The 27,720-nt window shown below is 38.2% G+C and overlaps 1 protein-coding gene across 2 annotated transcripts in view; it reads left to right on the top strand.

Annotated features, from left to right (window-relative positions):
- Positions 1 to 27,720, top strand: part of Parp1 (Poly-(ADP-ribose) polymerase) — a 140,841-nt gene that overhangs the window by 31,764 nt on the left and 81,357 nt on the right. For both annotated transcript variants that reach the window (XM_017615148.1, XM_017615147.1), the window contains 2 exons: positions 15,086 to 15,460; positions 16,016 to 16,210. In XM_017615148.1, the coding sequence (XP_017470637.1) occupies positions 15,086 to 15,460; positions 16,016 to 16,210 (570 nt within the window). The remainder of the gene's footprint in view (positions 1 to 15,085; positions 15,461 to 16,015; positions 16,211 to 27,720) is intronic.

The following is a 27,720-nucleotide window of genomic DNA, read 5'->3' as shown; positions in this document are numbered from 1 at the left end:
CATATATTGCGAAAAATGCTCTGTGCCAATACTTTTGTCCGGCACTGTAGCTACAAAATACCGTTGATTTTTGAATTTTATTTTTTAGTTGACGGAGCTAGGCATTTGCTTCCATATACACAAATTTTAGATCAACATTATTTTACAGCCTCTTGAAACTTGCACTTATCTGTACTAAAACTGAATAGGTCATAAAAAAGGTCATTTTCAATTAAAAAGCTTGCAATTTTGATGAAGCTTTGTGAAGTTGTTATAATATTTGCGCAAGGTATGAAAATTGGATTTATACGTTTTTGTTTTGTAATCATTGTAAAAAACTTAAAACATTAGTCAATGGAAAGAAATGTAATCAAAACTGGTCAATGTGTTGTACTACTATTTTATTACTAGCAGGTGTAGGTATGTATGTACATGTCTATAGCAACCAGGGTTCTCATTTTTTTTTTCTTTTTCTATGAAACTTTGTAGTTTTTTCTCTGTGGTGAGATGCACAATGGTCAATAAAGGGAATTTAATGTTCATAATTCACTGGAGCCTTCATTTCTCCACCGATTTGATTAATTATTTTTTTAAATGAAAGCTAATAAAATTTGCAAGAGACTAGTTGAGCCCAATTTTCGCAATTTTTATTTGTTTGTATTAAATTTTTTAGTGCAAAGTGCAGAAATTGCGCCAATTTTGAAGAAGACCGATTCTCCTGTTCCAGCTAATAAAAGTTTCATAATAAAAACTAGTTAAAAGCAATTGTAGGGTTCTCCTAAAACAAAAAATAAATTAAAAAGTAATAATTTGAAATGTTATAAAAAATGCTACCAAAAGTATTTTTTTTTGTTTTTAGTTTTTATAAAAATTTTGGTATGCAGTTTTATAGATTACTAAATTTTAGTATAATAAAGTGCAAGTTGCAAGTCGCTAAAAGTTCGCGTTGATTTTTTATAATTTTTTCGCTAACATTTCGAGCACATCTGCATGCTAAATGGGAAATAAAAGCGTTTGTTATGTTATTAAAAATCAACGCGAACTCTTAGCGACTTACAACTTGCACTTTATTATACTAAAATTTAGTAATCTATAAAACTGCATACCCAAAATTTTTATAAAAACTAAAAACAAAAAAATAATTTTGGTAAAATTTTTTTTATAACATTTCAAATTATTACTTTTTAATTTATTTTTTGTTTTAAGAGAACCCTACAATTGTTTTTAACTAGTTTTTATTATGAAACTTTTATTAGCTGGAACAGGAGAATCGGTCTTCTTCAAAATTGGCGCCATTTCTGCACTTTGCACTAAAAAATTTAATACAAACAAATAAAAATTCGAAATTGGGCTCAACTTGTCTCTTGCAAATTTTATTAGCTTTCATTTAAAAAAAATAATTAATAAAATCGGTTGAGAAATAAATGCTCCAGTGAATTATGAACATTAAATCCCATTTATTGACCGCTGTGAGATGGTAGGACGCTTTAAATGTTGGAAGGTTTCTTACAAACTAAAGTGAATATATCGCCTGATTTAGATATCTAAACATTTTGAGGTATAATTGAAAATAGTACTTCGTTGAAAAATTAAATGTAATTAATGTTGTCAAACCTCATTTTCTTGTTAAAAAATGATAGGCAAGAATCCATTTTTGGAGGTTTTTGTATCAGCTCATGGTAGGAAAGAAAGGTGTGGATTGGCAACCTTGATGGCAACACGACTCCTGCAGTTCAACTTCGGCAAGCACAAATGGTGTTGAAAGCAATGGTTTCAACAGAGCCGAAGTTGAATAGCTTCGTTAATTTTTTGTTTTTTTTTTTATCCGCGTATAGAACAACGGTTTTAGTTTGAACAACCAATATTCACGTTGTGACAATCAAAATTTTGCTTGATTTGAAGGCGACTAATGAAATGCTATGTACCCTGCAAAAATCGTAGGACCATGTGGTCCATTTGTGTCATATTGGATTACTTACAAAATGCTCCTCTGTAATGCAGTAGCGGACCAACTCGGTGTCTCTACACCACCTTATTGTTATCCGATCATTGCTCGTGTTTTAACGATCGTAATCACTACACGATGTTTATTGCGCTGTGTTGCCAAGAGAGAAAAATTAAATGATTTCATTAAAAATAAATAAATTAATAATAAATAAAGCGAACTTATAGAAGTATATATTTTTTGAGAACTATTAAAATCACCTATGTACGTTAAATTTTGTACTTGCTATATCGCGTGTCAGTTCCATGTGCTTAAACAAACATCTTTCAACATACCTATATTCAGTAAAATTCTGTAATGGCTACTCTGGCATAATGCAACTGCGCAACTGGTTTCACGTGTACGCTTTGGTATACAGAATTTATAAAAGTGAAATTGAGTTTGCAGAAAGGAAGAGTGAGTTTTACTGGTGAATAATATAAATTAAAATTGATATTATAAATTATTAAATAAATAAACAAATATGCAGTGCAGTGCACGACACAGAAGAAGAGTTATAAAATTGGAAAGGGAAAAGTTCTCGTTAAGATTAGAAAATGCAAATAAGGCAAATGCGCAAATTGAATATACCGATGAAGCAATTGACTTAGAAAATATTGACTCGGTTGACTTGGTTAATCATATACCGACAGATAGAGAAGTTTCCTCACATGGACAATTCGGTGGGACAACTGGCCAAACAATTAAACTAATAAATGATCTAGGGCAACGGCACATTAAGAGTAGAACATCTTAACCTGCTTCAGCAGCCAGAGCGAAGTTGGGCTATTATGGTTCTTGTCTCCCGAGGCAGATGAAGCTCCGTCTCGCCAATCTCCGGTGGTTGTGCGCCTAGAACGGCATTCACAGGTCTGGAGTCTACATAATTCGAGACTGACTCCCTGTGAATGTCGTTCAGGGCCTGTCGATGAGCTAACGGGTCCAGAGGTTGTTTAATGAACCTCTGGACTTCGTCCGTCGGTTCATAGAGATGCCTCCTGACGTGCCTGGGCTAGGGCTCTTCTGCAAGCAGCTGTCCATTTGGCTAACCACGTCTATGGCTCCCAACAAGGAACTGCTTGCATTGTATTATGCTCTTGATCGAGAGCAATTTCGCCTCGTCGTGTAGGTGGTGTTCAGGTGACATCAGAAGGCATCCAGTCGCTGTCCGGAGTGCGGTGTTTTGTGTCGTCTGTAGCTTCATCCACTGCGTCCTACTAGTCACCGGCGACCACACTGGTGCTGCGTAGTTTAACCCATTAATGGTCAAAACAAAACTACAAGAATTTTTGTGAAAATTTTGTTTATTTATTAATTCAATGTGATACATTTAAATGTGTGAAGAAGAAAAAATTGGGAATTTTTTTCTCAGCATTTTAAAGGTGTGTACCCAAATTGGCACAGTGGCCGCTTAAGAGTGATAATTTTTAAAACACGGTTTTTCAATGCACAGGGGTTTCTTGCATTTTTTTACAGAGCCAGCGTCTTCTATTATGACAAATGAAACATCGTACTCGGTTCGGAAGTTTTTCAGGCACGTGATCGGTGCCATCGAGTTGCAATCCCTCTATGTTAGACGTTGACGGACGAGCAGAGTGTCTTTGCAGCGATTGCTTTAGATAAAATTTGGCTATGTTTAGTCGGAAGAGTAGTTGGTCCTTCGTATCTGCTCTGGAATGTACATGCAATCGCCAGGCATTTGATATGGCCACATCAATCATGTAGGTGAATAATACCCACCACCATTTTTTACTGTGAATGCTGATCCTATACAGGGAAATTGACTGATCCATTTCATCAACTCCACCCATGGCCTTATTATAATTTTGGAATTTTGGGATTTTGAAATCAACCCTTTGTTTTTTTCAGCAGACCATCTTTTTACAGTTCCTACTGGCTCGTAAGAATCATAGTTCGTTGCCATTGTGCAAATGCTGTTGTCCTTCCACCGAACCAGTAACACTTCATTCCTTTTATCGAATCTGTAATCAAACTCTCCTCTTGATTTTTTTTCATCTCCTTTGCATTTACCAATGGGCATTAGTGCGGTTTTCACGAATGGTTCCTGTAGCTCGATAACCTAATTGCCTCAAATCGCTTAGCAGATCATAGCTATTGAAAAAGTTATCTAAGAAAACTTTATGGTTTGCAGGATCGGTTATTTTATTTAACAACATCTTAACAACTCTAGTTCCTAGAGGCTCCGTACTAGAAGTAGCAGCTTTACTACAATAAATATCGAAGTTGAAGCAATATCCCGAAGAACTAGCTGCGACCCAATTTTTGTACCCAAAACCTCTGAAAAATTGTTTTGCCGAATGATGGTCGTAATACTTTACCATGGATTCATCAATGGAAATATTTTCGTGAAAAATATTCCATTGGTTGAATTTCTTCATGAGCATATCCCCAAGCTTTCGTACTTTGAACATTTTATCGGTAGTATTTGGAGCGTCGTTATTGTCTACAAGATGTAAATTCCTTTTTATTTCCCTAAACCTGTTACTGGACATAGCGTTCGATACTGCATGGACTCCGATATCCTCATCTAATGACCAATACATACGCTCTCTAGGTAGTTTATGATAACCACTCAATATTAGTATTCCAGAGAAAATTTCAGCTCTCCAGCACTGACGACGAAATTGTGTCGACTATTCTGACTCGCATATAAGTTACTGAAGTCGGCAATCATGGTAAATACATCGTCGTCAAAGAACATTTCAAATATTTGAACCGGTGTGAGATCTTTCACTTCATCTTTCATGCCACTCTCATTTATTACTCGGTTGTCAGATTCTGTAAATGTATTTGTATAATGTGGAGTACACTTACGCCAAACTGGAGTATTTGATGTTTGAGGTACACTGAAACTGATTCGGGCTCTTTTGGTAGCTAATGGCTCGTCATCACTGCTATTTTCTGAATCTGAATAAACATCAACATCGCGGGCAAATATCTCAATATTTCCGGGAACATCATTCGGCATGCTAGATGGAGAATCGTCGTCATCAAAATCCTCTTCTTCGTCAGTAACAACGCTGGGTTCCGGGGGAATTATAGCCAAGTCATACTCCAAACCATCACAACTATCTTCTACGATAGAACTTATGGCCTCTTCTAGACCTTGGAAGTTGTTACTTGCTTTAAATATTCGCTTACGACTCATTTTCAAACTCTGCAAAATAAGGATAAATTGAGTACACTTGTGGCCGCTGTACCCACATTGGAGCAGTCGTGTTTTGAGTACAACAAATACTTACATTCCTTATATACGTTACTGCAAAATTTTGTAAATGATTGATTACTTATTGAATTTGGTTACAATCAAAAGTGATGATTGCATTTATGTACATATTATTACAATTAAAAAACAGTACCTCCACGCGCGTCTTGATAAGAAATTTCAACAAATAAGTAAACAAAAATCACAACTAATAGATAAATCTTTTTATTGTATATTTAATCACTGCACTTCTAACTACTCAAAACTGAAATTAAATTTGCACTGGTTTCCTACCCTCAAAAATTAGGTGTTCCCAAATTGGCACGGTGACCATTACCGTACCTTGTATGTTGCCAGCCACGTTTCTTTGTCTTTGCCCCAAGTACTGCCGGCTAGCGACTTGAGGACCTTGTTGCGACTCTGTACTTTGTTGGCAATAGCGGTTGCGTGCGCAGAGAAGGAGAGCAGACTGTCGAAGTTACTCGGAGTATTTTGGGGTTATTCACCGTCGGAATTGGTGTATCATCGACGTGAATTCCCAGCGGTATCCTGACCTCCTTCTCCAGGTGGTGAACAAGGTCGCAGAGGATTTCGTAGGGAAGAGAGTTACGCTCCTTGCAGTGAAGAAGCGAGAAAGCTCGGAGAGATACCCGTTAACTTTCGAACACAAGTCATCAATTCCATCCCCAGTCACCATGATCGAGCAATCGTCGGCGTAAGAGACAATCGAGACTCCCTCTGGTGGTTGAGGGAGCTTTGAAATATAAAAGTTAAACAGTAGCGGGGAAAGGAGACCACCCTGTGGAACCCCCTGTTTTATTTTTCTGAGTTTGCTCGATTTGTCTCTTAAACATTAACGACCATTGTCGACCACTCAGATAATTTGCCGACCACCGTTTGAGCCTCTGTGGGAGAGGAAGCCTCTATATCTTCTAGTAGCGTGGAGTGGCTGACGGTGCCAAACGCCTTTAACAGGTCCAACGCTACTAGAATAGTTCTCTCGCAGGGACGGTTACGGTTAAGGCCACGTGTTATCTGAGTGTTTATGGCGTTAAGTGCTGTTGTTGTACTGTGCATTTTTATGCTTCGCTGGGGTCAGGTGGTTCGTGAAATACGGGAGCAGCAAGGCCTCTAGTGTCTTCGCTACCGGGGAAAGGAGTGTTATTGGTCGATAAGAATCACCTTTGCTGGCTGCTTTCCCCGGTTTGAGCAGAGGGACCACTCTCCCCACCTTCCAGATGTCTGGGATGAGAGTGGCCATTGACATATTGGGGACCTCCGTTAGGTACGCTACTCCCGCAGGACCGAAATTTTTCAGCATCAACATGCATATTCCGTCGGGACCCATGGCTTTGGGGGCTTTCGTCCTCCCGGTGGCCACATGAACTTCACCGCAAGTGAAAGCAAGGGGGGCACAAGTTGTTGGCAGTTTGTGCAGTCTTCTGGTCACGCTTGGCTTTGTCCACCGGAGGATGCATAGCTTGCGCATCGCTCCGGGTCCGACGAAGCATGGTCGCCGAAAGAAATTTCGAGCCTGTCGTCGTGCTTCGTCAGATTGGACAGTGACCTCACGGTTGACCAAAGCTTACTCACACCAGAGGTGTCAGGGCATTACTATCCGGTCAGGCGATGTTGAGTTCGAAATATTTAATGTGTGCATACCCCCTGTCACTTGCGGCCCGCAAGATATCACCCTGTTATAGATGCGCCCCTCGGAGGTGAAAACCGTATGGTATTAGGTGATTTTAATGCGCACCACGATCTTTGACACTCAACCCTGTCAAACGATCGTAGGGAACAGACTTGGCTGAGCAGATAGACGATTCGACATTCTGCACAATGAACGACGACGCACCCACCAGGATTATGGGCAGCTGCTGCAGCTCGCCAGACAACAATAGTCAGCGCTGGTCTGATAAAAAGCATATCATGGCGACCTATGCTGACTTTGGCATCAGACCATCTGCCCATAGTCCTCTCGATCGATAAACCAACCGACATTGCTTCCGCGGAACACCGGACCTATATCAACTTTTCTAAAGCTGATTGGAAAGGCGTCGCGGAATTTACTGAGAGCACCTTCGCTGCGCTCCCCACACCAACCGACGTCCACCTTGGTGAACGTAAGCTCCGCAGGGTTATCACTGCTGCTGCAGCTCGCTTCGTACTGGCAGGATGCATTACGGACCCACGTCTAAATTTCTCCGCTGAAGCGGCTGTTATAGCCGATGAGCGTGACAGCCTTCGTCAGGCCGATCCCGGAAATCCCTGTATCAGGGATCTCAAAGCGGAGATTCGGCAACTAGTGAACGTACATAAGTGGAAGTGGGAAGAGCATCTGAAGACTTGTAACTTCAGCTGGTTGTTGCCGATGTGGCTGCTGCGGTGGCTGCCGTTGTTGTAGTTGCCGCCCTGTGGTGGTTGTTGTTGCTGCCGTGTCTTGCAACCGGTGTTGTGATGGTTGTTGTTGCTGCCGCGTCTTGCAATCGCTACTGTGGCGGTTGCTGCTGCCGTCTCTTGTAACAGTTGCTGTGGCGGTTGTTGTTGCCTTAGGCCAGCATACCTACATACATATGTATGCATACATTTATATATGTATATATATATTTTTTTTACTACATTAATATAGAGTAGCGTGAGCCGAAAATCCGCTTTTTTTTAGAATTCTGATTGTTAATAGCAAAAATATGGTTCATTATGCTCTAAACACAATCTGTGTGAAAGTTGACAATTTTTGGTCAATATCTAGGCTCGCCCAAGTCCATCAAAGTTCAATGCTCTTAAGAAATAAAAATTAATACATACTTTTTTTTACTGAAATTGCAATTATCTTCAAAAGTACTAGTCTTACATAATTTGGTATGGGGCCTTTTTTCTAGACAATCGAAGAAAGCTAAAAAAAAAAAATTTTTTGCACTTGAACATTGATGGACTTGGGCGAGCCTAAGATATTGACCAAAAATCTTCATCTTTCACCCAGATTGTTTTTAGAGCATAATGAACCATATTTTTGGTATTATCAGTCCAAATTCTAAAAAAGCGGCTTATCGGCCCACGCTAATGTAGAGCGCTTAGATTAGTAATTTCAAATGACAGCTCTTTAAAAATCTACAAAATAATAACTTGCAACACAAGATCAAGGCACTTCTACCACTTTGTGCAACCAACCAAATATCTTAATGCAACTGCCTCTGACACTTTCCACAATGAATCCACACGAACTACATCAAGTCGTCAGCAGGTAGGCACGTTTTATACAAACGCTGGTATTTTTACATTTTACACACTGCCTCGAATTAATTTGTAATGTGGAATTCGTGCCAATACACACTGGCCAATTTTTGGAAAACCCTGGCCAAAAGTCAAAAATAAAAATTGGTGCATTCGTATGCATAACCATCTTATATTGTTAGGAGTGCTCTACTGCGTATCGTTATGAGACAACAAGTCGATTCTCTTAAGGCATTTAGTGTTACAGGTGATCGAAGAGACTGTTGCTAGCAATTCGCTCTAAACTTTTCGTAAATTAGAGTTTTCGTCGTTGTTCAAATCGTGGTATTATCTTAAAAAAAAAATAACAATTTTCAAGCATCCGCTCATGGACATTGTAATCTAGAGTATGTAAAACATGCTTTTCATTGTCACGCCATCTGAAAGCTGACGTACGACATAGATATTCACGGATTGATTTTTTTGTTTACTCATTATGATGGATTAGGAAAATAGTTACGAGAGTGGTCGAGATGGGCGGTCTAATTTTCTTTTTCATATATATTGAAGTTTTTCCCATCCACCTTGGTTAAAACCACCTGCCACAAGCCGCCACTGTAGTTTGGACATCAGTTTTTATACGCGATTCTTAATTTTTTTATGTTTAAAAGATTTAAATCAAGTAAAAACAATATTTGTCAAGATTTTAATGTTTTAAAGATTGGATGTTTTTAGAATTTAAATGATGTCAGAAAGTACTACTATATTAGAGTGCTCATCCATGGGCCTCTCATTATTGAATGGGCACCCCTGCCAATTGGGTAACTTTCCGAAGAAACCCAAGAGTCAAGGAATAAGGATATTAAAAAATATCGGCTGCTTGTATCCTCGGCCCTGTCATTTCAAGTTTACGTTTAAACCCACCAAAATAAAATCATAAACTGACGTCAGATGCCATTAAATTATTATCAACTGTGTAAATGCGGATGCGGAATTGCCATCCGTAAATATAGATACGAGCTTAGATACTTCAGATTACTGCGAGTCTGACGGTGTATAAAATTGTTATCTTAAAAATATATTCCTGTACCAACAAATATGTATGTATTGTTTATTGATTCATTCAAAATCCCGCAGTTCCCGTGTAAATTTGAACATCAAGATTTTTAGAAACAAACATTAAGACCTCGTTAGTGTTTNAAGAGACTGTTGCTAGCAATTCGCTCTAAACTTTTCGTAAATTAGAGTTTTCGTCGTTGTTCAAATCGTGGTATTATCTTAAAAAAAAAATAACAATTTTCAAGCANTTACAAAAAACTTGTTTGTTTCTTATTTTTTGATGTTGGTCGGAAATTGGGCTTGAACCCAGTCCCTGCGGAATGATAGCGTGTATTGCTAACCGCTACATCACATTATATAACAGAAAAGCCGAAAACATGACCTGTTTTACTTAACTACCTTAGTTTTGCTAAAAATCTGATTATTTTAAGCGTACACAGCAGCCATTATGGATCCGCCATTTTGAATTTCGAAATTATGTGGTGAAATTTAAAACCAGCAACCAAAATAAAGACGAATACACAAGGTTTGATTACAATTGTACCACGCTTCGACTTTTGGCCAGCTTTTTCGAAAAATTGGCCACTGTGCAATGCCCTCTTCCACACTATTTTTTTCATTCACTCTGTTCACTTTCCGGCCGTTCCGGATATCGAGTCTAAGAACAAGTGGCCGACTATGGGGTTGCCAGCGAACTTGTACTCGTCGCCCATTCCTTCTTCTTCTTATTTATTGGCGTTGTAACCGCCTAAGCGATTTTGGCCGAGTCCAAAAGTGCACGCCAGTCATTTCTCTTCTGTGCTAACTGACGCCAATTGGAAATGCCAAGTGAAGCCAAGTCCTTCTCTACCGTCTTTCCAACGCTGAGGAGGCCTTCCTCTTCCTCTGTTACCAGAATCGCGGCCCGCGTTGAAAACTTTCAGAGAAAGAGGGTTGCCAGCGAATTTATATTCGTCGCCCATTTGCGTCGTAGAATATGCTATCGTGTTAGGGATGGCCATATTGTCATTGATACCGATATGCCATACAATCCGCTGCTGTGGCGGTTGTTGTTGCTGCCGTGTCTTGCAACCGCTGCTGTGGCGGTTGCTCTTGCCTTTCTCGGTGAACTTGCGTAGTTATATATGTATGGCTCCGAAGCTACTTTTGTGCCTTTGGCGGCTGGGTCTAATTCATCGTCACCGTCCGATTCTACAAATTGCTCTGTGTTCGATGGTGGATTAGAGACAGTAGGCCCCAGCGGAATCGTAGCCTTGGAACGTAATGAAGATCTGTAAACAAAACGAATTGAATTTTGTTGCTTGTTTGGATATTTTTTTTTTTTATTGGCCGTAGGCCAGCATACATAAATATGTAGGGCGCGTTCAGAAATTCATCAAGCCAAAGCATCAGTCTCTTTTATTTCTAAACTATAATTGATGGAACTGTCAAATATGCGCAACCACTGTTGAAAGTCAATTATAGTTTAGAAATAAAAGACTGTGATTGCTTTGGCTTGATGCATTTCTGAACGCACCCGTATTCATACATAACTCGGTTTATACAACTCATTTCTCTTCTGTGATAACTGTCGCCAATTGGAAATGCCAAGTGAAGCCAAGTCCTTCTCTACCATATTCCCAACGCTGAGGAGGCCTTCCTCTTCCTCTGTTACCAGAATCGCGGCCCGCGTTGAATACTTTCAGAGCAGGAGCGTTTCTGTCCATTTGAACGACATGGCCACGCCAGCGGAGCTGCTGAATTTTAATTCGCTGCACTATGTCTATCATTGTAAAGCTCATACGGCTCATCGTTAAATCGTCTGCGGTATTCGCCATCGCCAACGCGTAAAGGTCCGTGAATCTTTCGCAGAATCTTTCTCTCGAAAACTCCAAGAGCCGCTTCAGATGTTTTCTTTGTCCGCGCCATACACCAGCACAGGCATGGTGAGTGACTTATAGAGTGTGATCTACGAGAGAGGACTTTACTTCTNGCTTCCGCGCCATGCGCCATACACCAGCACAGGCATGGTGAGTGACTTATAGAGTGTGATCTACGAGAGAGGACTTTACTTCTCAATTGCCTACTCGGTCCAAAGTAGAGTGATTCTCCGTTGGATTTCAAGACATCATTATTGGTGTTAAAGCTGAANGGTCCGTGAATCTTTCGCAGAATCTTTCTCTCGAAAACTCCAAGAGCCGCTTCAGATGTTTTCTTTGTCCGCGCCATACACCAGCACAGGCATGGTGAGTGACTTATAGAGTGTGAACGACGAGAGAGGACTTTACTTCTCAATTGCCTACTCGGTCCAAAGTAGAGTGATTCTCCGTTGGATTTCAAGACATCATTATTGGTGTTAAAGCTGAATCCCAAATAAACGAAGTCGTCTAGTTTTTCAAACTTGTAACTGTCAACACTGGCCAAGACGCGTATGCTCTGACTGTTTGTGTGATGACAGGAGATACTTCGTTTTGTCCTCGTTCACAACCAGACCCATTCGCTTCGCTTCTCTATCCAATCCCGAGAAGGCAGAACAGACGTACCCCGTGTTTTTACCTATAATATCGATGTCGTCGGCATACGCCAGCAATTGTACGCTCTTGTAAAGTATTGTGCCTGAGCGGTTCAGTTCTGTTGCTCAACGTCATTTTACACAGCCGTATTAGTTTCGCGGGGATACCAAATTCAGAAATCGACAAATAGATGGTGTGTGTCAATCCTATCTCGCGGGCCTTTCCAAGATTTGGCGTATTGTGAATTGACGGTGGGGTTCAATCTTTCGCACAATACACTCGATAATTCCTTATAACCTATGCTTAGAAGGCTGATACCGCGGTAGTTGGCGTGAATGGCGGGATCTCCTTTCTTGTGGGTTGGGTAGAGCACACTTAAATTCCAGTCGTCGGCCATGTGTTCATCTGACCATATTTTGCATAAATGCATGCACCTTATCAACTCCTCGCCGCCGTACTTGAATAGCTCAGCTGGCAGGCTGTCAGCTCCAGCAGCTTTGTTGTTTTTCAAGCGCGCTATCGCTATTCGTACCTCGTCATAGTCAGGCGGTGGAACATCGACTCCACTAGGTCACTAGGTCGCCATTCTTCGCCCTGGTCTTGAAACCTTCCGTAAGTCGCCTAACCATCTGGTAAAATTTTCGGGCATTTTTCATGTCGGCCAGCATCTCAATCTCTTCGCACTCACGTATTTCGGCATCTCCTTATTGCGGCAAATACGTCTCGCTTCCTTCTTCAGTTCCATATAACGGTCCCACATGGCTCGCGTTGCGCCCGATCTCAGCGCACAGTGTTTCGACTTTATGGAGGCAGATGGAAATAATAGTACACCTGCACCGATTTCACTGAAACTTGACATGTGGTCTAGTTTTACTTAGAAATAGAGAATTATGAAATTTTGTAAAGATGGAATAATTGCCACGCCCTCTACTCTTGTGGGCGGAAACATTAAATTTCATCCGATTTCGATGAAATTTAGTTTGTAGTCTTTATTTTATTAGAAAAAATATAAAATATGGGGAAGATTGGATTACTATAACGTTCAAAACTCACAAAAAATGTGGGCCCAGTCATTAAATGTGATGGAATTTTGGGTAATTTTTGTTTCCTGCTTTCCACTCTCAGAAAACAAAGGTTATACAATAAAATGACTTAGGTGTCAATACTCGCTTTTTTCCCAATATCTGGTGGGATTTTTTCATTGTTTGAGAAATTCTTTTCGCTAAATTATGCAAAAAGAAGCTGAAAATCAAAAATTAGATATATTTGCAAAGTCGCGCGCAAAGATCAAATTATATATTCGAACACTACATAAAATTCTCTAAAATATTAGTCTAATTTCAAGACCTGACGGACCGGTACTCACACTTTTTTTTACTAATAATCTTTAGCATCTACATTTCAAAGTAAATTTTTTGGTAAGAAAATAGGAAAATACCAAATAAATAATAAATACCTTCACCTAAATATTCCACGACATTTAGATAATTACAATTGAAAAAGAAACACTTTCTTTAATAGGTTCAGCGCCAAATGCAACTAAACTGATTAGTCGGTATCGCGCCCATTCCCGTATTTTTTTGGAAATGTATCGTTCGTGAAGAAGGTGGTACTTATGACTTTTACTATTCCCTCTCTAAGTCAAACCGGTTTTTTTTTAGCAACTGCCACCATGACTTTGTTCAACCTGCCTCCATATAGTCGAAACACTGTGCAGCGTGGCCCTATAGGCGGCGTCTTTTTTCTCTGAGGCTTCTTGACATTCCTCATCGTACCAGTTGTTTTTTCGGGCTCGCTGAAATCCAACTTCTTCGGCGGCGGTACTTAATGATCGGGAAATGTTGTTCCACTGCTCGCGTACGTCGGATTGTTGAAGAGTGCTCTTAGAGAGCACGTGTGTGAGTCGAGTGGCCAATAAATAAGCCGTCTATTGTGATTGCAGCTTTTCGGCGTTAAGCTTTCCTTGCATTGTTGGGCGCATATTTTTTGCTGCACAGAGGCGCTTGCGTATCTTGGCTGCAACAATATAGTGATGTTTGGTGGAGTGTACGCACGTCTAAAACGCTGGAAGCATAAGGTATGCGTTTATCACAACANATTGCAGCTTTTCGGCGTTAAGCTTTCCTTGCATTGTTGGGCGCATATTTTTTGCTGCACAGAGGCGCTTGCGTATCTTGGCTGCAACAATATAGTGATGTTTGGTGGAGTGCACGCACGTCTAAAACGCTGGAAGCATAAGGTATGCGTTTATCACAACATGGTCGATTTGGTTTCTCGTTTTTTGATCTGGAGACAACCATGTAGCTTGGTGGATGTTCTTATGCTGGAACCCAGTACTACATCTTACCATGTTTCAGGCCCCGGCGAAGTCGAACAGCCTCAGTCCGTTATCGGACATTTCGTCGTGGAGGCTGAATTTTCCGACAGTGGCGCTAAAGATCCCTTCCTTGCCCACCTTAGCATATATATCGCCGAGCACGATTTTGACATCGTGGCGGGGGCAGCGCTCGTATGTACGCTCCGAGCGCTCATAGAAGAGATCTTTGGACGTTCGTCCACGGGGGGATTGCCAGTACTCGGCGACGGAGTCTCTCTCCTACCAACACCGAATTTGTGCTCCTTTACGTGGCAACTGTAGTAGACGTCGTAAGGCTTCACACTTACTTTTCCTTGCCCCGTCCATCACATTTCTTGGCTGGCGANCGTGGCAACTGTAGTAGACGTCGTAAGGCTTCACACTTACTTTTCCTTGCGCCGTCCATCACATTTCTTGGCTGGCGATGATGTCCGCCTTTGTCTTCCCGAGGACTTCAACCAGCCGGGCAGAGGCACCTTCCCCATTAAGGGTATTTTGGATTCCGTTGAATAAAGACATTTGTACAGTCAAGACAAAATAGTAACCGTTAATAAGATTTTTGCGAAAAACGTTTTTTGTGATCTTTGACCCTGCGTAACATTGGATTGGTATGTTTGGAACCGCAAAGTGGAGATCCATACAAAAATCCCGCTTTTTCATATATTTTTCGTAGTTAAGTAATACATACATTCCCTTTACTAAAATGCAAAGAGTTGCTTTATAAAAATACGTTCATTTGTTTTAATTTATGACATGCTTATTCTCTGTTATTATTTCAGACCGAAAGTTAAACGACAGCGGCCGCCTCTTTATAATTTTAAATTTGCATATATTGGCCAGAAAAATTGCGAAAAAGATCTAAAAATGCGTGTGAATAAACTTGGCGGCGATATTACATCAAATATAACCGAACATACTGCTGCAGTTTTTTCAACAATCGCGGAAGTAAAACGTATGGGAAGTCGCATGAAACGGGCGAAAGAGCTTGGAATCCATGTGATACCTATAGATTACTTAGATTTGGTTGAAGGTAGTTCTGCCAATGTAATTAATTATATTAGCAGTACCACCCTTTGTGATTGGGGTACTGATCCCAACTCGCGTATTTCACAAGGGGACGATAATCCTAAGAAGTCAAAAAGTATTTATACGAAATCCGTCGCAAAGTCAATGACTTTGAAAATAAAAGACGGATTGGCTGTTGATCCAGAAAGTGGACTGCAAGACATTGCCCATGTTTATTTGGATAACAAGGACAAATATAATATCGTTCTCGGCTTAACAGATATTCAACGCAATAAAAATTCTTACTACAAACTCCAACTTTTGGAGAGCGACACAAGAAACAAGTAAGTCTTATTTTAATTCTATGTAATTCTAGTACCGTCTACACGTTTTGATAAAGTATGTATGTATTAGTGCTTTCATAAAAGTCAGCTGCCGATCTAATATCTCGAAATGAATGCAACGGTATATTATAGCGTAAGTAATGGAGAGCTCAGGACAAATAGTACGATCGGATATAACAAAATTACCTTGACTTTATATTAGAGGGTGGGGTTTTTCAAGGTGGTGCTACAGAAGGCTAAGCGAAATGTGTATATGGGCATTTCCATTATNTTGACTTTATATTAGAGGGTGGGGTTTTTCAAGGTGGTGCTACAGAAGGCCAAGCNTAATCCTAAGAAGTCAAAAAGTATTTATACGAAATCCGTCGCAAAGTCAATGACTTTGAAAATAAAAGACGGATTGGCTGTTGATCCAGAAAGTGGACTGCAAGACATTGCCCATGTTTATTTGGATAACAAGGACAAATATAATATCGTTCTCGGCTTAACAGATATTCAACGCAATAAAAATTCTTACTACAAACTCCAACTTTTGGAGAGCGACACAAGAAACAAGTAAGTCTTATTTTAATTCTATGTAATTCTAGTACCGTCTACACGTTTTGATAAAGTATGTATGTATTAGTGCTTTCATAAAAGTTAGCTGCCGATCTAATATCTCGAAATGAATGCAACGGTATATTATAGCGTAAGTAATGGAGAGCTCAGGACAAATAGTACGATCGGATATAACAAAATTACCTTGACTTTATATTAGAGGGTGGGGTTTTTCAAGGTGGTGCTACAGAAGGCTAAGCGAAATGTGTATATGGGCATTTCCATTATGTCGAACGTGACCATTGAACATATCAAACTGAAAAAATCTAATGTTAAACCTTTTTTATTTTGAATGTTATATCGAATATACTTTATATTTTGACTTCAGCACCAATTCAAGGTAAATTCTTTGGAAATTATGACTTATCATGTTTCAACTACAAACGCTAATTTTGAACCAAATCGGACCATAAAAACGGGGTTTTCAAAATATCTCGACCCAGTTTCCACCTAGCGAGATAAAGATGCATATGCTTGAAAAAGCTTATTTTGCATATTTTTTCAATTTTGTTGGTTTTTGCATATATTCCACTTACGTGCATATTTGGCAACATTTCATATATTTTCGGCGAAAATGAGACAATAGATTCGGGAAACAAGGCGCATTCATACATATGTTTTTAATAAACCTGCTACCACCTTATATGAATTCGCCTTGATACAATGCAAGTATACATACATACTGCTACAGCTTGAAGAAATCCGAACAGACTTGGCGTTCATTAAGGCAAATTTTGGTACTTTGACGGTAGATTCATACAAAAGGTTTGACATTAAAACAGTTTGGAAACTGTGGCAACTGTGAAAGAGCATTGCCAGTTGTTGAACACAAATATATATATATATATATAAACTTAAAGTATTTTGGCCAGAAACCTTAGCTATGCCACAATGGCTGATATTAGAGATATATTACTTACTTCCCAGCGGAATTAAGTTTCTTGAAATGTTGGCCAACTACATCATTTTCGGTTGATCATTTTAAAAAGCATGTTATTTTATACTGTAATTTGGAGAATATTGAATATTGTCGACTGATCGGTATTTTTCCATTAAGTGACAGAGACGTTGTCTGAGTTTAATTATCTCTCTAACTTTATAGATTTGAACTTCTCGGGTACCAAACATTTATTTCAAACGCAACTAAAAAATAATTTTCTATGTAAAAACCCAAAATAATACATCACACATGTTTTAATATTATTGCCTTTTATTATTAATAATTTATTTTAGTACAGATTTGCGAATTTCAATTAACAATTAAAATATTTCTTTTGTTAGTATCTACATAATTTCAATTGTACTAGCTGTATTTTTATTTATATTTTTTATTATTCACTCTAACTGCTGTTGTTAAGTATTAATTTCCTAAATGTCTGTTCTGATTTGTTAGAAGACATTAAATAAATGCATAAATAAATATAAAATATTCAGCCTCATTGCGAGTGTTGTGTCGAATACAAGACGTTTTTCGAGAGTCGAATCGTATCGAAAATTTCATGTCATTGCCTAAAATTTCCACTCGTAAAGGCTCGTACAGGATTACCAGGCAGTTCTGGGTGTCCTACGACGCACTTAGACCAAAGCTCTCTTAGGAATGAACAAAGATACCTACTAACTTACTGCAGTGTTGAGATGACTCTGGCTCAAAAGAGATAGTCGAACACCTTCTGTGCGAGTGTTAAGCCCTTGCAAGGATGAGGCTAAATACACATTAATTTCAATAGGCAAAATCAAGCAAAGAGTTGTTTTTTTTTAGAGATTTTAAGCGTGATCTCTTAAATAAGGAGGCTGCTGGGCTTAGCTGGAATATGTGTTGGTCATTCACAACAGTTGCAACATTTCAATGCACTAGTCAACCATCCAGTGTGTAAAGTGAAAATGCATAGTAATAAGAAACCATGGTTTACGTCGGACGTTTTGCCTTTAATTAGGAAGCGTAGTAAAGCATATAAGAATTGGTCAAATGATAGAAGTACTCAATCGTGGGAAAAATGTCGTGTTGCAAGAAATAAAGTAACTTCAAGCGCCAGAGAAGCCAAAAAGTTATACCTTCAATGTAAGCTTAATGAAAGTTTACCTTCAAAGGCCATTTGGAAAAATCTTAAATTCCTGAAAGTCTCAGGTGAGGACAAGTGCGTGTGTTGTCTGAACCCAGAAATATTAAATGCCAACTTTCTAGCATCTAACTGCCCGACATACCTGCTAAAGCGAGAACATGCTGATGATGGTGAGGTTGAATTTGTATCTGCAACAGAGGCGGATTTGATACAGTGTGTATATTTTTAACATTTATAAGGAAACTGCACCGATAGATGCATTCAACATACTTGCAAATTAGCGGTATCTGCCTTAAAAATTTGTAATTATTATCAATTATCAAAGAAAGTATTACGTTACCTGCCTGGCTCTATACTTACCCTAATTTTACAATTTTTTTATTTGTTTTGCTCATCTCCCAGAACAACGAAAACAGATATCACTTTATGTAGATACCATTATATTAGATACCATTCGTAAAAAATTTCGCTTCCAGTTATTTCTACGTGGCAAGTGGTCTTCCATTACTTCGTTTCATAGGGATTTGGATCCTTCCTCATTGAAGTAGTAAAGAGAATTTGTTTAAGTGCTTTTTTCGGTTAAGCGTACAAGTTTTCATGCAAAGAAGAATGGGCAGCTAAGCAAAATATACTGTATTTCCAAAGAATTTTTCAATGTAGCTATGACGTGCCAAAAAGAAGTCATGACTTATNTCATGCAAAGAAGAATGGGCAGCTAAGCAAAATATACTGTATTTCCAAAGGATTTTTCAATGTAGCTATGACGTGCCAAAAAGAAGTCATGACTTATCACCGTTCTTGGAGACATTGGTTGACACTTAAATCGTAAAAAAAAAAACGAATGAAATGTGTCTATGTACCTTGCGTGAAAATGCCAGCTTCTGCCTTGAATGTCTGGAATTAAATTCCAAGTTTCTAAAATCTTAGTATTAGCAAATTTAAACAAGGTCAGTTTGTCAAGTGAAATCACATCAGGATACATAGTAAATTTGAGTGTTTCCGATAACTCCATGAATTCAAAAAACCTCTATGAAAATTAGTCGATGAGAGAATTAATTTCGAAAGAAAACTCTTTAAAGACTTAATCTGTCTTTCATCTAAATTCAAATCTGATTTTATATTTGTTAAGTTTGCAAACATTTGCAATTTTTGAAAACAATGGGGCGTATACATAGTCTAAATAAAGGCGAAATTAAAGTTAGTTGCAGCTTTTTGACATAATTATCAATGTAATCTCTGCCAATAAAGCTGCTACTAAATTTAGAGTAGACTTTATTTCGACTATGAATATGCCTCAATATCTTTACCAATAACTTTCAGTTTAGCCTAAAAAGCGCGAATGAGATCTATGCAATATAATTATCCAATTTTGCAAGCCACGTATAAGCCTCAAACCTTCGAGGTTCATTATTTTTGAGAACTACGCCCATTATATCACCAAGGGAGACGAAGCCATGCTTTGCGCGCAAAGCTCATTGATGAATGATGCAATAGAAGTCAGGAGTCGAATTTCTGATGTGGATTTTGTTGCTTACTGTCTGCATTTTCGCCTCTTTTAACCTGTTTTCTTGGGTATGAGTAGATCTTTGATCTCCAATTTATACGAAAAAGAGAAATCGTGTCGATTAGGTAGTAAATACCACTACTAGTAATTGAGGCATTGGGTCCTCAATTAATACCGTGCCCAAATTAGTTTGCTGCGTGCCATCAATGGCACGCGTGCCTTAGGTTCGCCAGCCCTGCTATAGGTACCCTACAGGAAACGTATCTAACTGTAAGCTATATTTAAGTTGATTAGGAAGGAGCTAAAAGTCACTTATTATCTGTATATTTTCTTTGATGAAAACTAATTATATTTCTATGGCGATGGCCGCAAAATAGTCAAGGATGGTTTACCACTGCATTAGATGTAGTCAAGGGTGGTTACCTCTGCATTAACTTGANTGTATATTTTCTTTGATGAAAACTAATTATATTTCTATGGCGATGGCCGCAAAATAGTCAAGGANTCAATGGCACGCGTGCCTTAGGTTCGCCAGCCCTGCTATAGGTACCCTACAGGAAACGTATCTAACTGTAAGCTATATTTAAGTTGATTAGGAAGGAGCTAAAAGTCACTTATTATCTGTATATTTTCTTTGACGAAAACTAATTATATTTCTATGGCGATGGCCGCGAAATAGTCAAGGGTGGTTTACCACTGCATTAGATGTAGTCAAGGGTGGTTACCTCTGCATTAACTTGAAGCTAACTACTTTTGGACATAAAATATCAATAGGAAAAACAAAATATTTTTTTATTTTGTTTTATTTACTTTATTTATTTATTTATTGCCTATGAACATACAAAGTTCTTACAGATTAGCAAATAACTTACATATGTATAAATAAAAAAGAAATAAAAATGGGAAAAATTTACTAGAAAATGGTATACAAAAGATTTAAAAAAGAGCCCTTCGACAATGAGAAGTCAAGAGCTACCGAGTTAGCAATGAGATTAAGATCCCGTGTAGCTCGCGCAATTGGAGCATTACTCGCAAAGATGGTTTTCTGATTCTCCCCGTAGAAGGGGTAAAAGTTGCGAAGGGTCCGCCGAGGAATATTGAAACTAATCCTATTTAGTAAGTAGGGACAATCAATAAGTCCATTAATGATACCGTGTGTAAAAGACAGAGATAGAACTGTCCTACGGTTATTTAAAGTTTTTAAATTGATTAGCGATAAGCGTGATTCATACGATGGAATCGGGGTCTGAAATCTTAGGAAGCGCAGGGCAAATTTCAGAAATACTTTTTGTACACGTTCAATTCTATTACTGTAAAGCTGATACTAGGTCTCCAAACAACAACCGCATATTCTAAATGAGAACGAACATATGATGTATAAAGTAATTTCATAGTATACGGGTCAGAAAACTTAGTAGCGTTCCGTCTAATGAAGCCAAGTACAGAGTAGGACTTAGAGGTAATATAGTTAATATGACTACTAAATGAAAATTTGGAATCGAAGATAACCCCAAGAGACACAAAGCAAATCGCGGTTCGAAATACGATAAATGGTATTTAAGGGATTAAAGAATGTACACGAAAAAAACTGGTCACAGTTAAAACGTTCTAAAACATAAATATATTAATGGAATTCAACGATATTTACATATATTTACATCTAAACTTAGTTTTATTGAAATTCGTTAAAAAATAGTTAATTCTCCTTGTAATAAGCAAACGATCGCAATTTTGACTTTATGTCCTTCATTAGCCCTTGCACAGAAGTTTAAGTGATTTCCTTGGAAACCAGCTGCCATTTATTTTTGAATTGTTGTGCGTTTTTTACAGCTTTGTGGGTCTTAAGAAGTTTGGATTTCATAACGGCCCAGTAGGTTTCGATCGGCCGATGCTCTGGACAATTAGGTGGATTCACCTCTTTTGCTACAAAATACACTTTGTTTCTATGTTACCATCCTGAAGCCATTTTTCCGTAATGACATATCGCGAGATCAGGCCAAAAAAGCACCGGATCTTTATGAAGCCGTATAAGAGGTAAAAGTCGCTTTTGCAGACACTCCTTAACATAAATTTCTTGGTTAATTGTACCAGTGCTTACAAAAGGATCACTTTCGAAGCCGCATTGGCAAATTGCCTGCCAAATGAGAAACTTTTTGGGAAATTTGTCAAACTTTTTGTTTTTATATTTATCTGCAACATTGCCTCTTTTATTTGCAGTGTGAAATTCGCGGCCCCGGATATGTTTAAAATCGGCTTTTACGTACGATTCGTCATCCATAACAATACAGCCAAATTTTTGTATGAGACTGTCGTACAATTTCCGAGCACGTTGTTTCGCCAACAAATTTTGCTTACCGTTGCGATTAGGTGCTGCATTCACTTTGTAAGAACGTAGTCCTGCTGTTTTGGATACTTTTTGTATATACGAAGACGACATGTTTAATTTTTTGCCGACATCTCTTACCGAAAGTCCAGGATTTTTCTTAAAAGCAGATAACACTTCCTTTGCCTTAATTTCGCAAGCAAATCCTTTTTTTCTGCCACTACCAGGGTTCCTTTTTAAAGATAAACATTCATTGTATTTTTTAAGCACATAAGTAACGGTAGACTTTGGAAATTTTAGCTTTTTTGCGATGTCATTATGGAACATGCTGGGATTTTCCAGCTTTTTGCGCAATATTAACTCGCGATCGATTTCTTTCTTGGTCCTCGTTTCTACACTGATTTTTGTTACTAAAAATAAATGATGCAGTAAGGTGGAAAATGCTTCCAGCTTTTTAAGTGTCTACCGATTTTTATTTTAATGTTATGATTGACCGAGCTATGCTTGGTTATGTGCGACCAGTTTTTTTCGTGTACATTCTTTAAGTAGTCTGGAAAATGTAACACTAAAGCACTTTTTGATATTGAGTGAAAGACGAGATTTTAGGCACCATGTGAAAAGGCTATCGAGATCACGTAGTTACGTCGTTAATAAATAACACGAAAAGAAGAGGGCCTAGGATGCTACCTTGAGGGACCCCAGAAGACGCCTATTACACAGGTCGGAATTAATCCAGTCCAAGAAAATAGAACTGGAACCCCAAGCAAGCAGTTTTTCAATTAAAATCTTGTGTGAAACCTTGTCAAAGAGCTTTTGAGAAGTCGGTGTAAATGCAATCCACCTGAAGGCCGGAGAAAGGGCCGCAATACAATACTCACTAAAAACTGTGAGATTGGTAGCCAGTAGATCTGCCACCGACAAAGCCATGCTGATTATGGCAAACAAGCGATTTAACGCGCAAAGTTAATCTTATCTTTAACTATGTGTTCAAAAACTTTAGAAATCGTTGAGAGCTTAGAAATAGGCCGATAGTTGCGAACATCATTTTTTTTACACCTTTTAAAAATAGGGGTAATGGTGGTTATTTTCCAATCATCCAGGAAAATCCCAGAGGAAAGCGATTTATTAAATATTAAACACAGAGGCTGAACCATCGCAGGGCAACTTTTTAATAAGAGAGCCGAAAGGCCATCAATATCCGTATGTGTAGAGGATTTAAGTGCAAGGATCCCCTTTGAAACATCCTCTGCGGAAAGACACAAGGTGCCAAAATCAAGCAATGAATATATATCGGCTGAAAAATCCGTGTGGGAGTCCGCATTTTCGCAAACAAAATTTGATTTAAAAAATTCTGCAAACAAATTAGCCGCTTCACTAAGGGTACACACAAATTTATCCTCAAGGAAAACCGCACAAGGAATATTCGAACATGCCTTTCTTGCTTTGACTAAATTCCAGAAGCGCTTAGGGTTAGATTTAATGTCGGACTCAGCATTGCGTATATAATTATTATAAAGAAGTTTATTTAAATTCGTAAACTCTTTAGCGTAATGTTGATATTTAACAAAGAGCGAATGATTCTTAGTTAGTTTAAACTTATTGTAAAGCTTATTTTAAAGATTTTTTTAGCTTTTTTAGATCTTTAGTATACCAAGGTCGTTTATATAGTTTTTTTTCTTAACTGGTATATTCCGTAAGCAAATTTCACGCATAGTAGTTTTAAAAGTAGAAAAAGAACTAAAGATATCCATATCCGAAAGTAGTTCACTCCAATTGGTATTACTTATTAAGTTATCCAGAATTTTAAAATTACAAGCAAAATAGTTAAACGATAAATTATCATCGGAATATGGAACAGCAAAGTTATAAAACTCAACGTATAAATCTAGAGAAACATGCTGCATACCAGCCGGAGTAAGGGAGGAGCCACTTTCAGACAAGGTATAATTTATGTTGTCACTAACAAAAATGAGATCAAGAATCTTATTCAACTTGTTAAAGAAATTGTTAATTTGAACTAGGTTAAGACTTAAAAGACTGTCAATAAAATACGATTCGTGTGCGGCACTAATATTATTTGGAATAAGGCCAGATTTAGAAAAATGATTAGACCACAAAACATTATTTAAATTGAAATCTCCAAGAACACAAATATGGTTTTCATTTACCTCACTTAAAGTTAGAGAGACAATATTGTCAGCATGTGCCTTATACAAGTCAAATGGACTATTTGGAGGAATATATGATACTATCAAATGTAAGGAGCCACAAGACGTGGAGCCTTTGACACAAACACAGAGCTGGTCAAGCCGCGAGTCATCACAACGAAGTGTAATCGGGTAAGCCTGGAACCTACGATGTATGGTAATCAGAGCACCACCACCACGACAACAGCCCGTTTTAGCGGCATCCCTGTCTTTGCGGAATACGTTAAAAGTATTAGAATCAAAGAATTCACTGTCGAAAAAATCCGAGTTTAGCCAGGTCTCTACAATTACAATAATATCATAGTCCAATTGCGCACTAAACGCCTGAACCACATTAGCCTTCGTTCGCCTTCCAGAAATGTTTTGGAAGTAAACTTTCAAACAAGGGACTTTGAAAGGAGCAATAGAACTATTAACAGCAACATTCGATGTTACTTGCTAGGCAGTCTCATTTTCTTCAGTAGCATTTTGCATAAGTTGAAAAGGTCGAACTTTGACGTCGGCTGGCCATAACGTTGGACTTAAAACCTTGTCGAGGAGCGTAGTCGAAACACCAAGCTTAAAGTTAATTTTCCTTAGCTTATTAATATCAGTGTCTTTTGTAACGAGAGGAAAACAAGCAATTTGACTGTTATCAATTTTGGCGTTTTTCACTACATAGGTAATAATATTTAATATATTTTAGGTTTGAAGGACGACAGATGGATCCATTTTTTGGATGCGGCTACATCAAGATCAGTGCTTTTGTTAACACCAATGACGACGTCGGCAGTATTCTGTTTTTTGGGCTTTCTTCTTTGCATTCGCGACCACTGTGCAGGCGAATGCCCGTTAGATTCAGANTTTTGGGCTTTCTTCTTTGCATTCGCGACCACTGTGCAGGCGAATGCCAGTTAGATTCAGCCGGTGGGAGTGATGAGCGATGTATCGACAGAGCATCAGCGTTTGGTTGAGATTGTACAGCAGGGGCAGAAGTCGGGGCAGCATAGTCATCATCAACCACACAAGCCTTGTTAGCAACATCAGCATAAGAAGCAGGTATTGAGATAGCGGCTTCACAAACAGCAGTAGGGTTACGTTGGTCACTCATTTGACCCGCCTTAGCTGCGAGTGTATCAGCAGACAACGTAGATGACGATGAGTTGTTTATTAGAGTAGAATCAGACAAAGTAGAAGACGACGAAGAGTTTTTTTGCTTGCTTTTGTTTCTTGCACTTATCTCGTTTCTATTACGGCACTCGCATGCATTTACACACAAACGAAGATCTTTAACCTCAGCAGTGAGCAAGGCAAGGGCAGAGGCAATATCTTCGGTCTGACGTGTATGCATAGCTTTGATTTCCGATTGCAGCTCATCGGTTTTGATTAACACGCGCTGTTTGTCTGCATGAAGAGCACTAATCATTTGCATTGCGCGAGCATACTCAGACTTAAACGCAGCAAGTTCACTACTTAATGTAGCCAAAGAGATTTGCGAGCTATTCTCATTACCAGGGAACGGATTTTATGGAAATTGCCTTTTTTCTGCTAAAGAGATAGAGTATATTCGATTAAGAATGTCCACGATTTAGCTTTCCCTGATTCCATATATACACATTTGATGTTGTCTTATTTTGCCTTTTTAAAGATATTTGCCTTTTTTTTGCCTTTTCTACCTTTTCTACCTTTAAAAAAGTGATTATAGCATGCCCATGCGGCTTATAGAAGCGCAGGGACCTCTTGCCAAATTGGTGTTGAAAAAATTCAAAGCCGTTTTCTCAGCTAACGTAGGCTTGGAGACAATAAGGGGTGTGGGTAAAATTGTAAAGGGCGAGGAAAACGCCCTTATTTCTGATATTATGAACGTTTCAAACGTTCCATATTTAAATTGGGCTCCACTTGTATCAACTCACGTCGAGTGCACATTTAATACATTCAAGGCTTTTCTTCGCGAAAATTGAATGAAAATGCTGCCAGAAAACTTCAAAATGCATCTTGTGGTTCAATGTTACTACAACTATACAGATTAAAGTTTTATGAGTTAGAAACTCGAAAGGATAAAATAGTCAAAGATTCAAAGTTACAAATTTTTCATATAATGAAACTAGTTCATAGTTTTTCCCTTTTTACTTGTAATATAAACATTTCTAAAATAAATATATTTTTTGACTGTTCTTCGTATTTTCTGTCTTTTTTAGTGCCTTATTTTGCCTTTTTGCAATACTTGTCTTTGCCTTTTCCTGCCTTTTTCGCTATTTTGTTTTGCCTTTTTTTGCCTTTTTTGCAATACCTAGTGCCTTTTCCTGCCTTTTTCGCTATTTTATTTTGCCTTTTCCAGCCTATTTCGTTATTTTATTTTGCCTTTTTTATAGGTTTTTAGGTCCTAAAAATACGTTCCCTGCTCGTTACACATTGTTTTTGCATTGTTTACTTGTGCCGAGGTATGCACGTTAGTTACACTTATTGACATCGCATTCTCAATTACACTGTCCGCATTAGGCATTGATTTTGTATTGTCCATTTGATCCAAAGTATACGAGTGAGATTCGTTTGTTGTTATTGTTGTTGTTATTTATTTCATTACATTTTATATTTGTTTCCATATTCTGCCGCAGGTATATTCGAATTCCGTCAGGCATAACTTCAAAATGATAATATGAAACTTTGATCTTCCTTTTAGTTGTCCTCAATTCGAAAAAGTATTTGCGAAGTACAGGATATTTAAATGGAAACGCGTTTAAAGAAAACAATCTCCTTCATTACTCCTGCATTACTTGTCAACTATTTCAAGTNTTCCATATTCTGCCGCAGGTATATTCGAATTCCGTCAGGCATAACTTCAAAATGATAATATGAAACTTTGATCTTCCTTTTAGTTGTCCTCAATTCGAAAAAGTATTTGCGAAGTACAGGATATTTAAATGGAAACGCGTTTAAAGAAAACAATATCCTTCATTACTCCTGCATTACTTGTCAACTATTTCAAGTTCGCTTTTTGTAGCTAACTACAACTCAAGTAGCACACTCGTGTATAAATTGGTGTAAATTTATGGATTTTGGTACAAATCTGATTAGATTGAATGAAAAAGAACGTTTTGGTGTATTTGTTATTCCACCAGTATTTCCTTCAAATCAAAATTCTACCTTTAACCTTTTGGTACTATTTATTCATTGAGATTAGTACGAAAACTACACCAGCTCCTAAAATGCGCCACTTTTTTCATTTGGTTCACAAATAGCTCCACGTTAACAAATGTCATTAAAATTATTCAGGCGACATTCTGNTTTTTGTATTTTTTGATAAAAATGGGCGATTTATTAAATTTGATAAAGTGTGGCAAAACCTGAGTATTTGTGAACAATTTTTAAACAAAAACTGTGATTAAAAATTCGCA

This window comes from Rhagoletis zephyria, unplaced genomic scaffold, assembly GCF_001687245.7.
Source record: "Rhagoletis zephyria isolate East Lansing unplaced genomic scaffold, Rhagoletis_zephyria_1.1 Rzeph_scaffold_00969, whole genome shotgun sequence".
Lineage (NCBI taxonomy): Eukaryota > Metazoa > Arthropoda > Insecta > Diptera > Tephritidae > Rhagoletis > Rhagoletis zephyria.
Note: the sequence above shows the minus strand (reverse complement) of the source record. Positions and strands in the feature narration are given on the sequence as shown.